This window comes from Lagopus leucura, unplaced genomic scaffold, assembly GCF_019238085.1.
Source record: "Lagopus leucura isolate 7727_CA_CO unplaced genomic scaffold, USGS_WTPT01 205-1_obj-0_obj, whole genome shotgun sequence".
NCBI lineage: Eukaryota > Metazoa > Chordata > Aves > Galliformes > Phasianidae > Lagopus > Lagopus leucura.
In genome coordinates, this window is record NW_024968943.1 from 32,675 (window position 1) to 48,588 (window position 15,914).

Consider the following 15,914-nt stretch of genomic DNA (forward strand, 5'->3'; position numbering starts at 1 on the left):
AGCAGACTGTAGCTATGTTACTATCACTTCTTGCCTTCCCATTTTCTAAAACTTCAGCAATGCAACTCTGCAGTGCCTCTGCACGCCTTCACCACGCACACATCAGCAAACCACTCATCTAAAACCAACAGAAGCTGAGTTTGTATTTATCTGTAAATACGGAATGGAAAAGTGGAATCTCTGCCACTTTTTTCCTGTTGGGTTTTTTTTTCTTCCTCTTTAGAAGGCTGTCAGCTTTGTTACCTTCACATTTCTGGAAGACAAACCAAACAAACTCACCCACCACTCATCTCTGTGAATGGAGACCAACCATCTGTTGGCACAGCCGAAGACGCTGCCCAAGTTTTAGGAGTCCCTTCAGCAAAAAGCTTGAAATCCCACCCAGAGATGGGAGTGCAAAGCACTTTCCTATTCCTTTTTACACTGGTATTCCAAGAGAAAGATTTCTACTACTTCCCTTTGTGCCTTGGCAGTGAACCGAGCACACTGCATGTGCTGAATTCCCACTCAATTCCTCCTTCAAAAGCACGGACAGTTCAGTCTCACAGCTACAAAGATTGTCACAGCTTGCTCTGAATGGGGCACAGAATTGCTTCTCCTCGCCTCCTCTCCACAGAAAGGAAAAAATTAAGGGATCAATTTCATTTTCTGAAGCGTAATTTCCAGCACTACAACTCGCTTTATTTCATCACAGTCAGGAGAAAAAAAAATACATCCCTCTGGTGTCATATTCAAAACATGAGGTGGTTTTAAACTCTGTTTACCACTTGTGTCTAGAAAACCAAATTTTATCTCGCGCTGGAAATCAGAGGATGCTGTAAACCATCGCTCCAGCCATCAGGGAACGGAGTTCAACAACTTACACAACATCTCAGCACAGCGTCAGAGAGAGAGCAGAGTATCTGCAGTGCGTGACCATCAGTGAGGGACTTGAAACTGTTTTAAGCAAGGAGAATTTGGATTGCAAGAGATTGGAGCTTCTCTACGCTACGCATTTGGGTTACTGAGCAGACAAGGAGCACTGCAGAAACAAACTACTCACTTGTTTTGAAGGACAGTGCTCGTTCTTCTCATCTGTCATCTTCCCACTCTTTGGTGGCCTTCGTGGTTGCTTGATGCTGGTTTTTATGGCAGGCCGGCACACATAATTCTCGAGGTTCTTAGGAGGCTTTTTTGTTCTCTTTGCTTGGAGACCAATCTTCAGTTTCAAGTTTCCCTCCGAAAAGTTTGTTTCTTTCACTGAAAACTGTTGCTGCGCATCAACCAGAGCCTCCTTCTTCCCATTCTCCACACCGTTCCCCTCCCGATTCTTCTCACCCTCCTCCTCTTCCTTGGTGCAGCTTTCCAGGTCTACGTCTCCCTTTCCCACCAACGTGCCAATGTTTACCAAAGAGGGGCTTTTCCCAGAAAACCCTTCAGAATCAGAGCCCAAGCCTAACATAGCAGTATTCCGAGGGTCCATCACAGAAGGAGTCCAAGCCTTCGGGTAACTGTAGGGAAGATTTACGGCGAGCTGTTCCACAGATCAGTTCTACGACTGGCAGCCAGCATCTTTTACTCTGCAAAAGGAAAACGAAGACAGAGGTAAAGTCCAGCTTGAGAGCAGGAGGGGACTGACTAGCAAAAATGATCAGAAAGCAATTGTAGGTCAGGAAGTTCAGAGGCGGGCAACGCCTGGGCAGCAGCTGAGCGCTTTGCAGTGACTGGGAACGAGGGAGAACACGACAAATAAATATTTGCACTTTCATTTGAACCTCCAGGAATGCGGGAAGAAAAGTCCATCACTGTCCATCACTGGGACACTGATGTGTGTGTATTTAACCCACCTACCATGAGACAGCAGAGCAAACTTTCTCATCTCAGCTTCCCCCAGAAGTAAAGCAGAGGGCGATGGGAACAAACCAACGCAAGGGCTGCACCTACAGCTGTCACCTTCCAATAAGAACATCTCCAAATAATCAAAAATGCTATTACATTATTGCTCAGGAGATCGGAGGCAATTAGGTGAAATCTCCATCTTGCATCCAGATGAAAATAATTAAAAAACCAGTGGGGTGACACAGGGGACTAAAAGCAAATCAGTACCAGGTCCCAGGCAGAGGCCGTTGGGCAACTTCGTGTCAGTGGAAGTGGGATCCACATGCAGGCACACCAAGGAAAACTGGCCGGCACATAAATAATAACAACTCATGGATTAGCTCCGAATTATTTGGCTACAAGAAGTGATTCCTACAGTTTGTGATGCAGTTTAAAGCCCAAATCTTTGTCCACACAAACGCTTCCTTCTCCAGTCAGGTAACTGCAGCCCAGAGCAGCCACAACCCTTCAGTCACGTTCCTACAAACACAATTAATTAATGAGCTTAAAATCGGAAAGCGAGTTGAATCAAAGCAGCAGCACCAGCACTGCTGCACCTGGCTGCACATTTCCTCTCCCAGATGAGGAACGATGCCCACATAGCAGCTCCATCAGCTGCAGGACCAAGGCGAAGAGCGCCTTCAGAGCCCAAGGCTGCAAGGTGGTCCCCCTCAATCCACCCTAAGGGGACCCGGAACCATTCCAAAGTCCCCAGATCCATGGCTCTCATCAACACGTAGCAGGTCATTTCATTTAGCCATTAATTCCACTCTGCACAGACAACAAAAATGCTAATCCTGGACCTAATCATCATTTTGCCTTGATCACTGTAATCTTCTTCTCTCTGACTCTCCAATTATCCCACTCTAATTCATACAGAATGTGTCTGCCAATTTGATCGTTTTCATAACCATGGGCTGATTGCATCTCATCCCCTTTCAATCCCAATAACGTTTTTTCTTCCCCACCCCTCCAAGTTCAGGCTTCCCATCGCCGTGCAGAACAGCACTTTGGTTCCTGAACTGCTCCTACACCTCAGTGCCTTCTGTTACACCACTGTGTGTGTTCTTCTTCTGCCTTTTTTCAGCTTTTTATGCCATTTTCTGTGGCACCCTTCACTCTCCGGATGCTCCCCACACATCCGCCCATAGGACCTCTGTGGTTCCTCCAGCAGCTCAATGCCTTCAGATCTTCTCATGGATGCAGTGCAATGGAGCAGCTGGATGGCAAAACCACAGCCAAGAGGCAGCTGGAGCAGCTTCCAATGAATCTACCCCGAAAACACCCAAGATTTGGTACTTTCAGGACAAAAGATGATCCTATAGACCTGAAGGATGCGTGCCCTCCCTTCCCACTGTTCCACCAGCACACAGAGCCTCATCATTACACCACCAGCTCGGAGAAGAGGGCAACAGACTCACAAAGTGCTGCTCCCAGAGGAGATGCTCAATATGAACGAGCTTCATTACACCTTCGTGCACCAGGCCAGCAGTGCTGCTCAGCCATTCCTCCCCCAGGGCTCACATTCTGCAGACCCACAGCTCTTCCCACAGCAACACCCACACGTTTCACTTACAACGTGACAAACTCCATTTCCCACTCTATCCCAAGACGCCCTGCCTTTCATCCACGGGATCTTCGCTGAATGCAGATTTTGCTACACCAGGGACTCTCTAGCACCAAACATCTGCGTGGCCACACAGACCACCATCCTCACCACCTCCCCAGAGTGAAACACACTGAGCTTTCAGCCACTTACCCCACAGATCTCAAATCCCTCCTCACCAAACAGAAGCATTTTCGCACCTCTTCGCACTTGTGCCACCTGGGGCTGAAGGCTGAACAGAGCGATGGTTCTCTCATTCATTCTCACTGCTGTGTTGGCACATCCAACTCAGCATGGATTACAGAAGACAATTAAAGTCAACAATCCATACAGCACCCCCACCTCCTTACAGCAGCTGCTATGTAAGCACACGGGCTACGTCCACCTTTCTCCTGTGATGCTGCTTGTAGTTTCTATCCATGAGGCTGCCCCATAAACCAAGCATTTAAACCCCCCCCCTTCACTTTAAACTCCTTAAAACAAGTCTCTTCCTTTTGTCAGTTATGACTTAATTTTTTTGTTTGCTGTTCATTATCGCTACGACACGCTGAGCTTTTCAGATGACTGCTGACTGCCTGTAGCAACAAAACGTAACTGGAGGCCAACAAGTTGGATTACTTTGGTTTGGAAAACACAATACACAGAATCCTCCCCCACCCCCCTCCCAGCATCACAGAGCTCAGAGCAGCCACCAAAGCTTTCGTTTTCGAGTAAAAATGCTTCTCCAGAACTCAAGTAGGCAAACAGATGATGATTTTAGAGCCCATCTCCACCCATATGTTCAGCCAGCTGCCAAAACTTCCCCATTCACACTGAGGCAGCAGCACCAGGGACAGCCTCCGGGTCCTCACGGATGACCACGTGCAGCACAGCTCGCTGGCTTTCACCCTTTACATCACTTCCCACATTCTCAATGCAGGTGCACTCAGGAGAGCAACCAAAACAATCGAGCAAGGAGGTTCTCTGCTGTGTATTTAAGTGTGTGAAGTCAAAGCAGACACATCTCAGCAGCACGCCCAGCAGTTCCAGCTCCCCACATCTCCCCATGGCACGAGGAAGCCGGAGCAGGAACCCATTGCTGCGCTTCTTGTTCAGCTGCTGACAGAACACAGCTCCCAAGGAAGGGAATACATGCCCTGAGGCCATGGATGGAAACCCACATTCCAGGCTCTTTCTACTTCTCTGCAGAGTAATTAATGGGGTGAAAGAACCACAAACCAAGGGTGAGCAACAGAAGTTACTGAGGCTGGAGATTCACATTATCGTGGTGTTCCAGGGGCTGGAAGGGGAAATCACCTCATGCAACTCCTGGGCAAAGCAGGATCCCTACAGGAGGGGCACACACTGCACGCATCACGCAGTACAAAGTAAAGGACAGCAACACGTTTTGGCTTCTGAGCTGAGAAACGGGTCAAGCTGAGAACCATGAGGCTCAACCATCACATCCAAGCTCATAAACAGGACCAAAAACGCAACAGAAGGGCAACTTCCAAAGCATGATTTGTGGGAGGGGGACGGCACACAAACACAGAGACCCACGAGGTGCTGAGCCAACCCAGCAAAACCCCCCAAAGTGCAACAGACCACCCCGATGTTTCATTCAGAGGGTGATGAGGCACTGGCACAGGTTGCCCAAGGAGGCTGTGGATGCCCCAGCCCTGCAGGCATTGGAGGCCAGGCTGGATGTGGCTCTGGGCAGCCTGGGCTGCTGGTTGGGGACCTGCACACAGCAGGGAGCTGGAGCTGGATGAGCATTGTGCTCCTTTGCAAACCAGGCCGTTCTAGGATTCTATGGGTCCTTATGGTACCCCATGGGTCCCTGTGGCACCCCATGGGTTCTCTGGGCAGCCTGGTCTGGTGGTTGGCAACCTGCACACAGCAAGGGGTTGGAACTGATGATCATTGTGGTCCTTTTCAACCCAGGCCATTCTATGATTCTGTGGGTCTCTGTGAGTCTCATTGAGTGTTCCTATGGGGGATCTATGGGTCCCTATGGGTCTCTTGGTGACCCTGCACATAGCAGGGGGTTGGAACCGATGGTCATTGTGGTTCTTTTCAACCCAGGCCATTCTATGAGTCAATGGTTCTGTGGGTCTCTATATGTCCCTATGGGGGATCTATGGGTCCCTATGGGACTCTTGGTGACCCTGCACACAGCAGGAGGTTGGAACTGATGATCACTGTGGTCCTTTTCAACCCAGCCCATTTTCTGATTCTCCGATTCTACGACATGTAACTGCCCCCATCCTCCCTGCAGACCCCCGGCCACTCAACGCCAAGGAAACTCGGACTCACCCCCCATCCCCCCCCCAAAAAAAGCCTCACCGGGAAACTTCCCTACAGCCCCGCGGATCGGAACGCCCGGAGGTCCCGCGGTGCCGCCGCCGCTCCGCCCCGCTCTGAAGGCGGCTGTCAGCGCCGGGTCCGGCCGGAGCGGGGCCTCCTTTGCAGGCCGCGCCGCTGTCAGTGGGTTCAGCTCTCGGCCCGCCGCTCCCTTCCCGCTGTCAGCGATCCTCCGCCCCTCCCGGCTGTCACGGAGCGCCCGCCCCGCCCGCGCACGGCCCCGCTCCGCCGACCGGAGAGCTCCGCCGCCGCCGCCGTTGGCGGGATCGCATCCCGCAGGCCGCACCCGAGCGCTCGGGGCGGGCTGCGATGCGGTGCAGCGCGGCGCGGTGCGGTGTGGTGCGGTGCGGCCCTCCCGGCCCCGCTCCGCTCCGCTCCCCTCCCCCCGGGCTCCGGGCCCGAGGCGGTCCCCAGTCCCCGCCCGCCGCCCTCTCCCGCTCGCTCTCCCGCCCTCCCGCTCCTCACCGTGTCAGCGACAGCACGGCCGGGACCGAGGACGGGCTCCTCCTCGCCGCATCCTCCCGGCCGTCCTCGGGGACGGAGCCAGGGCGGGACCCGGACCGAGCGGCCGCCGCTTCGGCCCTGCTCCGACCGAGGCGGCGAAACCAAAATGGCGGCGGCTTCTGCTCCACCGCGAGCGAGCGCCCGGCGCCCCGCCCCCACCCCGCGCCAGGCCCCGCCCCCTCCGGCGGCCACACCCACCGCACCAGGCCACGCCCCCTCCAGCAGCCTGGGGGCGGGAGGGGGATAAAACGCGAGGCGGCCGGAGCTCTTGGGTTGGATCGCGCTGCGTTTTTTGTCCTTTCGCGGCAGCCGTAGTGCCGCGCTCGGCCCGCTCTCGCGGGGATCCTCGCGGCGCTCTGGTGAGTGCCGGCCTGAGGGGAGCCGGCCCCGGGCCTGCAGGCCGCACACCGCCTTCGGGCCCCGCCGTGAGGAGGCTCCGTACCTGCGGTTCGGGCTGAGGGGAGGGGAGTGGCGGGGTGCGGGTGCGGCCGGGCTGTGAAATTCTTCGGAAATCTGCTGGGGAAGCGGAGCTGTGCGGGCTGTGAGGTGAAGGGGCGCAGAGTTTCCTCATCGTCGCTCCTTGGTGTGCAGCTGCGGCCCTGGCGGTAACGGCTGTGCCGTGCAGCCCGGCGCTGCTTTGCTCGGTGGTGCTTCTTACCTCTGTAGCCAATGGAGCTGGCTGGGGTCAGCCCTGCCGCTGCGATGTGGTGTCAGACTGAATTTAAGCTCTCTGGGAAGCAGCGCTTCTGATCTGGGGGAAAATATAGAAAACGAGGAAAAAAACTGAACGGCCTCCTCCTTTCCCTGCAGAGAAAATGCTGAGGAGCGTGAAAGGATTCATTTGCCGCCCTCTGAAGGTAAGCAGAGTGGCAGCAGGGTGCTGCTTCACCCTTTGCTGGGACCCAGAATGATAAGCGTGACAGCAGGACGAGGGGAATGGCTGGAAGTGGAGGGAGGGCAGCTGGAGGCTGGGGCTCAGGGAAGTTGTGTGCTGGGAGAGCAGTGAGGGTCTGAACAGCTGCCCAGAGAGGCTGCGATGCCCCGTCCATCCCTGGAGATGTTGGAGGCCAGGCTGGATGGGGCCCTGGGCAGCCTGGGCTGCTGTGAAACGTGGGCAGGTTGGCGGCTTTGCAGGCACTGTGGGGTCGCAGCTTCGCCATCCCTGAGGTCCCAACCCAAACCATGCTGTGATTCTGTGATGTGCTGCTTGGCCATGTGTAGCACAGAGTGCAGCAGCAGAGAGATGGAGATTGGGAGCCCTGCATCCTTTCTTGGGGTCCTTGGAGGCATCTGCAGCCCCGCACTCCCTGACACTGCTGGCACCAATGGGCCGCGGTCCTCACAATACTCCTTTAGAGACTTGCTATGGTTCAAAAGTAATTTCTGGGCAGCCTGGGCTGGTGGTAAATGTGGAGGTTGATGGCCCTGCATGGAATAGTGGGGGGTTGGAGCTTCATGATCCTTGAGTTCCCTTCCAACCTGAACCATTCTGTGGTAAGAAGTGCAATTCCTCTCATCTCACATCAGTTGTGTGAAAATGTGGTGTCTCCCTTTATGGGAAGAGAGGCAGCTTGTTTGTTTTCTTCCTTCTGTGTTTTGTTCCCTTGGTACAAATGTGAGACAGCAAATGTGTGAGTGTGCCTGGGCAGAGGGCTTGAATGGGAGAACTGTTAAAAGCCTGAAATTGGGCATCCCATAATGCACAGAATGCAAGAATTCTCCTTCTTCACTACTGGTGCTTCTCAGAAGGTGAAGAATCTGTTTGCTCTGCACTGCTGGAAAAGGAAAAAGGAAAAAACCAGCCCTTCCCAAAGCCTGTGCTGCAGGTGGGAAGGGGAGCTTCCCAGAGCTTCAGGTGGGTGCAGAAACGGCCCAGCAGTGCAGCAGCACTCTGCTATCAGCACAGCTTCCTTATGCCATGCACAGCGTGATCGATCCGTACTGCAGCCTGGAATGACTTCTCAGTGGTCAAGAACAGCGGTTGTTTGGTTTGCTGTTGTCTTTTAAATGCCTTTTCCATTAGAATTAGTGATTATGAGCCTCTCTAAGAGGAAGAGCATAAGTCCTTCTTCCCGGAGGGAAGATTCTGGTGTCAGTGTTGATCATGGCAGCCTGTAAGCAGCCCTTTCTGGAGACCCAGCTACGTAGGAACAGCTCCACCTTACGGCACATGACTTTATGATTAATCTCCCTGCACCACGTGATGCTTTGCTGCCATTTCAGGGATCCGAGTTAAACTGCAGCCCTTCCACAGATGTGAAATCCTCTCCGTGTTGCTTGGATCAACTGTGTTAAAGGATGACGTGGGGATGGGAGAACTTCAGGTGCATGGTAGGGCTGTGCACAGCTCTGCAGTGAGTCCCAGAGGAGCACGCTTATGATTCTGGCATTCCGTGCAAAGCCAAGAGGAGCTCATTCTGCAGAGCTTAGCAGCTGCTGGCTTTTGTAGCACAGGGAGCCCGGCTTCTGCTGGTCTGAGCCGGCCCTTCTTCAAAAGTGGTTTCATTAGGCGTCACTCAAACCAATTCTTGAGCTGCATCCAGATGCACGTAAAGAAAACCACGGGCTGAGCCTGAAGTGAAGCCTTGGTTCGTTTTCATTCCGTGGAACAGAGCTGTGGTTCTCCAGATGAAGGCATCCCTAAGGCAGTAACCTTTCCTCTCCTCCCCAGCCAACAGAGCTCACGCTGCGTGCTTTGCTGCAGGTTGGAGGAGGTGAGATGCTCAAAGACAACGAGAAGGGCTGGAATTCTGGGCTAGGAGCGACGTGTTTTGGTGAACAGGTGGCAATGCTGTGCTCTGCTGTTAAATGGACATCCCTGTGCCTTGCTCCAGGCTGTGCATTAAGTCACCTCCGAGGATTAAGGGTAGCCAAACAGACATCCTAATAGATCATTTGTACTTAAGGAGGGGAAAAAAAACAAACCAAAACACTGATGGTATTTAAAAAGGTGTTGAAGCACTGATTGAAGACCCCGTGGTGTGGTTAATGTGGGTTGTGGGGTAAAACCTGACCTGATGTTTCCTTCTGACCTTGTGGTGCTCAAATGGCCCCCAGAGGAGGATGGGGATGACAGCAGAATTGCATCATGCAGCGTGGAGTGGAAGCAGCTGTTCCTGTCTCTAACCTTCAGTTTCTGACCGCCCTCATCCACGCAGACAGACCAGAAAAACGCTCCTCTGTTTATAGGCAGAGCCTGCAACTGTTCCAGTCCATAACAGGGAGGGTGGCTTTCGGTTTTGCTTGCTTTGCTCCCAGCCTCTGGCCTGTGCAAATGTTGTATTCATTGACAAAGGCGTCTCGTTTCGCTCATGTTTTCTTTCACCATCACATAACAAAGTGCTTGTCCTCCTGCTCCTCTCTTTCTTGCTGTGTTGGCTGGGCTTCATGGGTGTGCTTCAGCAGCCTGCCTATGGGGAGAAGAACTAATCAGCTTAGCTGCCTGTTTCAGTTTCTCAGTGTTGTAATGAAAGAGCCTGGATGCAGGGATGCAGCCAGGCCAAATCGGTGCGGGGACTGCAATTAGAAATATCAAACAGTGGGCAGCTCTGCACCAATCTCTCCATAACTGGGGTGGTTCTGGATTACTACAGCTTGGTTATGGGCTACTACAGCTTGGGTTATCAAGGCACTCGCTGCTATTCATCAACGTGGGCAGAAATGTTATGGGAAGGGCCCAGCAATGAGGCCCAGCACAGCCACGTCTCCAAGAGGAAACTCAGCTAGGAGCAGCTTGGCTCTCTGGGCGAGGGGAGTGGATGGAAACGGTTTAACAGCAGGCATGGAGAAGCACAGCGTGGTTTTTCATGTTGTTTTCTGTTCTAAGGGCAGATTCCAGTTCTGACTGCAGGGACTTCTGCTCTGCGCTGTTGTCTGATCGTGCTTTTCTCTCCTCAGTTGGACCATGGCTTTGCTCTCCACGCGGCAGCCAAGGATTGCTTCAGTTCTGTTGTCAGCCAGGATGTCCGAATCCCAGCAGAAAAACCAAGAGCGATTTTCTGCACCAACGAGGGCGACCCGGTGAGTCCCTGCTGCCAGGGAGAGGAGCCCACATTCCATCTGTGGGTGCGTGGAGCCAGCAGGGCTTGCTGGGGTGGCTTCTGGGCCACAGAAAGGAAAGTGGCGACCCCCAGCCCAGAGGAAAGCAGGCTGTGGCCGTGCAGTTTAAAACAAGGCCTGGATTTAAGCAAGGCAGGGCTGCTCCGCTGCCTCAAATCCTCCCGGGAGCAAATATTGATTCCTCCTCTGTTGTTGCGCAGATGAAATAGACTGATATATTGCACGGGCTCAGATGTGGCTTAGCTTGTCATCAGACACCATTAATTTCAACTCCAGGGTTCTTCTTCCCTGACTAACCTCCCCAAATTGGCTGTGAGGGGGGATGAAAAGCACACCCCAGATAACCTCAACGCGACGTGGCTCTGCAGCATCATTCCAGCCCGCTGCTCTTCGTCTCCAGCACAAAATGAAGTGGGATAAATGAATGGAAGAAGCCTTTGAGATGCTTTTCTGCTGCCTCTGTAATTGGAGTCTTTCAATACTGATTCCTCAGGGGTCTCTATGGAAACAGCAGCATGCAGATGATCTCGCTCACGTGGTCTGAGCGTCTCTATAGATCGCGCAGAAGGGTCCAGATGGCAAGAATTGTCTCTGCTGTCCTGTGCCTCCAATCCACGTTGCTGGGCAACTGGCTTTGGCATTCTGACTTCACGTGCCTGATGTTGGGTGACAACCAGCATCTCCCCTTCATTTCTCTGCTCAGTTCCTCGAGGTGCAGCACTGCAGGCTGTGCAGAGAGCAGAGCGGCGCTGGGTTGCTTCATCAGCAAACCTCATCATTCCAACTGGGCTCCTACGTGTGCACAGTAAAACCCCATTAAAAATGGATTAAGAAGGCCAGGTGAAAGCTAAATTCTTAATGAGGCTTTGCTTTTTTTATATATACCTTTCTGTTAGCAGAGCTCAGAGTGACTTAAACATGGGGGTAAAGGTAGGAAGCACTTTGCAGGTGTGGCAGCTGAGGGTGAAGGAATTTGCCTGAGGTTGTGCAGCAGTGATGAAACAGAATAAAACTGAACTCTGGAGCAGCGCCATGCAGAAACACAGCTGCTGGTCAAACCATTCCTTATTCAAATAATAGATAGCAGGGAAATTATCCACCCGTGGGCTTGAAGAAAGTACATTTAAGTCAAGCAGTGTGCTGGTGATCAGGAGGAGAAGTGGAGCAGTAGAGGATTAGATACTTCATAAAGCATAGGATGCAGTGCCTGTGAAACACAGCAGCTTGTGCACAAGCTCAGGTGGGCTGGAGATTTCCTTTGGCAGTAATTCTCTGACACCACAATTCCTGCCTGACTTCGCTGTGTGGTTCTTCTGCCTGTCAGTAAGCCGGTCCTTGTGTTGCCTGCGTGGTCCCTGTGTGCAGAACGGAGTCAGGCTTCGGTGTGTTGCAGTTTGCTCTTTGCCTCCCCAGGCCAAGCACAGTGAGCAGCATGAGGGTCACCATTACAGCATTCCTCTGGAGGAGGTGAAGGCTGTTCTCCCACATGGACTGCCCCCTCGTTTCCAGCAGCAGGTAAGCCTGCATCAGAGCACGTTTGTGTGAGTGCTTCCGAGATGATTGCATCGAGCAGCAGCAAAGATGTTATGATGGACTGAGGCATAATGGTGATTTGCCTCTGCTGGTGCCAAAAGGAAAGGCCTTTGGTGCCAGTCAGAGATGCTAGGAAGAGCTGCGGTGTGCTGACGCGTGGCTCCTTGTTCTTGTCCTGTTCTCAGATCAAGACCTTCAGAGAAGCCCGCATCATGGTGCGAAAGCCTGCTCTGGAACTTTTCACATACCTGAAGAACTCCAACTTCGCCCACCCCGTCGTCAGATACGTGATTTGTATCTTTTATTGCTCGGCTCGGTGGTGGAACACGGGTTAAACACAGGCAGGTGAACGTGGGCACATGAGGGCAGCGTTTTGCTGAATCACAAGGTTGGAAACGACCTGCAAGATCATCCAGTCCAACCCCCCTCCCATTGCTATCAGTACCACAAGCACTAAACCATCTCTTGTAGCTCCTCATCCAGGCGCCTCTTGAACACCACCAGGGACGGCGACTCCACCACCTCCCTGGGCAGCCATTGCAGTGCCTGACCACCCTTTGGGAGAAAAAGTTTCTCCTAATATCCAACCTAAACCTCCTCTGGTACAACTTCTGGCCGTTTCCTCGGGTCCTGTTTGTTGCTTGGGAGAAGAGGCCAGACCCTTTTGCACCACAACCTCCCTTCAGGAAGTTGTACAGTGCAGTGAGGTCTCCCCTGAGCTCCTCTTCTCCAGACTGAACATTCCCAGCTCCTTCAGCCTCTCCTCATCAGCCCTGTGCTCCAGACCCCTCACCAGTTTCGTTGCCCTCCTTTGAACACGTTCCAGGGCCTCAATCTCTTTCTTGTAGTGAGGGGCCCAAAACTGAACACAGCACTCGAGGTGTGGCCTCACCAGTGCTGAGTAGAGGGGGACGATCACCTCTCTGCTCCTGCTGGCCACACTATTTCTAATGCAGAAATATTTGCTGCATGCTGAGCTCTGTGCTTCGTCCTTCAGGAGCTGCCTCTGCCTCATCTGCTGTCAGCAGAGTCATGCTGAGAGGTTCCCAAAGCTGATGGTCCTTGTTGGGGCACAGCTCCACCAACGGTGGTGTCAGCACAACCGAGGGAATAGGAATCACAGCCCTGAAGTCCCGAGAGAGGGGGGAAATGTGGGGAGAAGGAATTCTTCAGCCTTGCTTTGCTGCCAGATGGAACTCCATCCTGGCTTTTACGACCTTTGCGCTTCCTTTATTCTTTTTGCCAAACAATTTACAGCTGCTTCATGCTACGTCCAAAGCTTTTTGTTGGAGATTTTCCTTGACAGACTGCGTTGGAGACGGTGAGAGAGGAACTGGGAAAACCATGACGCTGTGCCACGTGGTTCACTTCTGCGCACGGCAGGGCTGGCTGGTGCTGCACATCCCGGATGGTAAGGCCATGTCAGGTACACACAGCCGTCACTGCTATGGGAGATACAGAGCTTTAGGGCAGCACACTGAAAATGATGGGTCTGTGCCACCTCTGTCCTCACAGGACTTTGTCCATCAATGCTGGCAGACTCCTCTCGTAAATGCAGCAGAATGAGGACAAGGGATGCACCCACGTTGTACATTTTGACTCAAAATAGCAACTGCTTTCCTTTGCTTGCAGCTCATCTTTGGGTGAAGAACTGCAAGGAGCTCATGCAGTCCTCCTACAACAAGGAGAGGCTCGATCAGCCCCTGCAGGCGTCCTTCTGGCTCCGGAACTTCAGAACCACAAATGAGAGCTTCCTAAAGGAGGTTTGTAGGGGCTGCCAGGCTGTCGGTTTGTAGCCACAAGAGATCATCACTGCAGGATCCTCTCTGGGACCACGTGTGTGTGCTTCTGTTCTGTCAGCACCTCGAGGTGAAGCCTGCGTGCGCCCATCGCTGGGAAGCGCTTCGTGGGGTGATGCATGCGCTCACATTGCACACATAAAACCTCTCCATTGCTAGAATGCAGTTCTTTAAAAAGAAGTAATATAAATCCCTCTGTGGGAATGGCTGCCTTTGCATTACCGCATTGGTTTAATTGCTGTTTTCTCTTACGCAGATAAAAACACAACAAAAATATGTGTGGAGCAAACGAGACAGCACAGAGCAGGGCAGGCCGCTGGGAGAGGTGGTGGAGCAGGTAAGGAGCTGCCTCGCTCCGTCTCGGCTTCTATCAGAACATTGCATTGTTGCTTTTGTAAAGGATTGCTTCAGAGGTCTGTCGTACCTTCCCCACCCCTTCGGAAGGGCAGGCAGCACCCCAGCAACCTGCATTAAGGAGAACAACCTGAGTTGTGTTCCTTTTCCTCCTGGAAGGGCTTAACTCGAGTGAAGAATGCCAGCGACGCGGTTGGGGTGGTGCTGAAGGAGATCAAGCAGCAGTGCTGTCTGGGTTCCTTCAGGGTCCTGGTGGCAGTGGATGGAGTCAATGCGCTCTGGGGAAGGACAACGTTAAAGAAAGAAGACAAAAGCCCTGTAAGAAGGGAGTGTGAATGTGTGTGGAGAGCAGGGGGGGGACGCACTGTTTTAATTTAGGTTCAGGAGTAACCCCTCCTGTGAAGTCATACACACCAAAACACACGTTTGGCTCTGCCAGCTTGGAGGGATGTGCAGAATTACAGCCTGGGCTTCAGGCAGTTTTAACTGAAGGAAGTTGTCTCAATGGGGAAAAGATTCAGGTACGGTGTTATGGCAGGGAAGGTTTGGGGGCTTCTCTGTAGCGTTACTGGGGCTCAGTAGGGTTAAGAAAGAGCGAAGAAGGGATGCACCTGAATGATGCACACAAATAATACTTCCAAAGTAATTTAAAGGGGGGGAGAGGAATGTATTCCCCACGTAGAAACTGCTGACAAGCAGGAGTCATACCGTCCCCTCTTTGCCAGGTTTCTCCAGAGGAGCTGACGTTGGTGTACAACCTAAGGAAGATGATGATGAATAATTGGGTGAGTTTTGGCCCTTTACTTTAGGCATCGATTAAAGCTCCTGCTAAGAAGTGTGAAGCTGCAGCTGTTTCACTGCTCCTTCAGTGAAGGAGAGCACAGTGCAGCTGCTTGGGGTCAGCATCAGGCAGATGTTTGGCAGCAGATGTAAGAATGTAACAGCAGCTCAGGTACACAGCCCTGCCTTCCTTGTATAGTTTGTACCTCACTTCCTGAGACCCCAGGATTCACTGGCTGGTAATGATGTTGCAGTTGATGATTTTGTTGAACTGAGGAGAACTTTCTGGATTCCTCAGAGTTGCGCTTGTTCCTCAAGGCAGCATTTTGGAACTCTGAGCTGCCATGGGACGAAGCCGTGTCCATTTCACAGTGTGCTCTGCCCCTCTGTTTCAGAACGGTGGTGCTGTTGTGACAACACTCAGCCAGACCGGTTCCCTCTTCAAGCCCAGCTCTGCCCATCTGCCCCATGAGCTGCTGGGAAAGGTGAGCAGCCACGGCCTCTTCTCTCCTTTACGTTGGGAAACAAAACCTCAGTTTGGAGCTGCGCTCAGCCCCAAGGCTGCAGTGTATGCTCTGCTCTTCCTTGAGCTCAAATGCACCTTCGTTCCCTTTGGAATTCCAGGAGGGGTTCGATGCTCTGGATCCCTTTGTCCCCATCCTGGTGCCCAACTACACAGAGCGTGAGTTCGAGAGCTGCTACCAATACTACCTGCACTGCCGCTGGCTGCAGCACGACAAGGGTGAGTGCCCGCCTCACTGGCTGGGGGCTGCAGCTCGGGGTCTCCCCCGATCCCCTCTCAGTGCCTCCTCTCTCTTGCAGCGCGCACGGAGGACGGCAAAGAGGAGCTGCGCTTCCTGAGCGGCCGCAACCCGTGGCAGCTGGAGCGGCTGGCGGCGCCGCTGTAGTGAATAAAGACTGCGCTGCACAGCACGTGTGTCCTTGGGGGCGGGGCTTTGGGAGAGGCGGGGCATTTCGGTGATGGCGCTCTGGTGCGATAGGCGGAGCGGAGGAAGGGGGCGCGGCTTCTACGTGACGTACTTCCGGTGGCGCCGCCAATGAGGAAGGCGCAGAGCGGC

General features: G+C 53.0%; 2 protein-coding genes across 3 annotated transcripts in view; one reads left to right on the forward strand and one right to left on the reverse strand.

Moving 5' to 3' along the window:
* Window positions 1–6,383, reverse strand: part of ASH1L (ASH1 like histone lysine methyltransferase) — a 38,660-nt gene extending 32,277 nt beyond the window's left edge. Inside the window, exons 1-2 of the mRNA XM_042894820.1 lie at window positions 6,272–6,383; window positions 1,043–1,559 (exon numbers count right to left, since the gene is read on the reverse strand). Of these exons, the coding sequence (XP_042750754.1) occupies window positions 1,043–1,462 (420 nt within the window). The 5' untranslated portion in view covers window positions 1,463–1,559; window positions 6,272–6,383. The remainder of the gene's footprint in view (window positions 1–1,042; window positions 1,560–6,271) is intronic.
* A 197-nt stretch (window positions 6,384–6,580) lies between these two features.
* Window positions 6,581–15,765, forward strand: DAP3 (death associated protein 3). Of its 2 annotated transcripts, none has more exons than XM_042894836.1 (13): window positions 6,581–6,669; window positions 7,121–7,167; window positions 10,208–10,330; window positions 11,783–11,884; window positions 12,088–12,196; window positions 13,221–13,313; window positions 13,535–13,665; window positions 13,958–14,038; window positions 14,215–14,373; window positions 14,781–14,840; window positions 15,231–15,320; window positions 15,460–15,577; window positions 15,658–15,765. In XM_042894836.1, exons 2-13 carry the CDS (start codon window positions 7,126–7,128, stop codon window positions 15,741–15,743), a joined length of 1,194 nt encoding a protein of 397 aa, XP_042750770.1. In that variant the 5' UTR covers window positions 6,581–6,669; window positions 7,121–7,125; the 3' UTR covers window positions 15,744–15,765. The 2 variants fall into 2 exon arrangements, with proteins under 2 accessions (XP_042750770.1, XP_042750771.1); XM_042894837.1 differs by lacking the exon at window positions 6,581–6,669 and adding an exon at window positions 6,673–6,757.
* The last annotated feature ends 149 nt before the right edge of the window (window positions 15,766–15,914 follow it).

Bases quoted from the DNA above. Each gene is read 5' to 3' on its own strand.
- DAP3 (XM_042894836.1), top strand. From the start codon at position 7,126: ATGCTGAGGAGCGTGAAAGGATTCATTTGCCGCCCTCTGAAG. The intron at 7,168-10,207 runs GTAAGCAGAGTG...TTCTCTCCTCAG, and splicing joins TCATTTGCCGCCCTCTGAAG to TTGGACCATGGCTTTGCTCT. The intron at 14,841-15,230 runs GTGAGTTTTGGC...CCTCTGTTTCAG, and splicing joins AGATGATGATGAATAATTGG to AACGGTGGTGCTGTTGTGAC.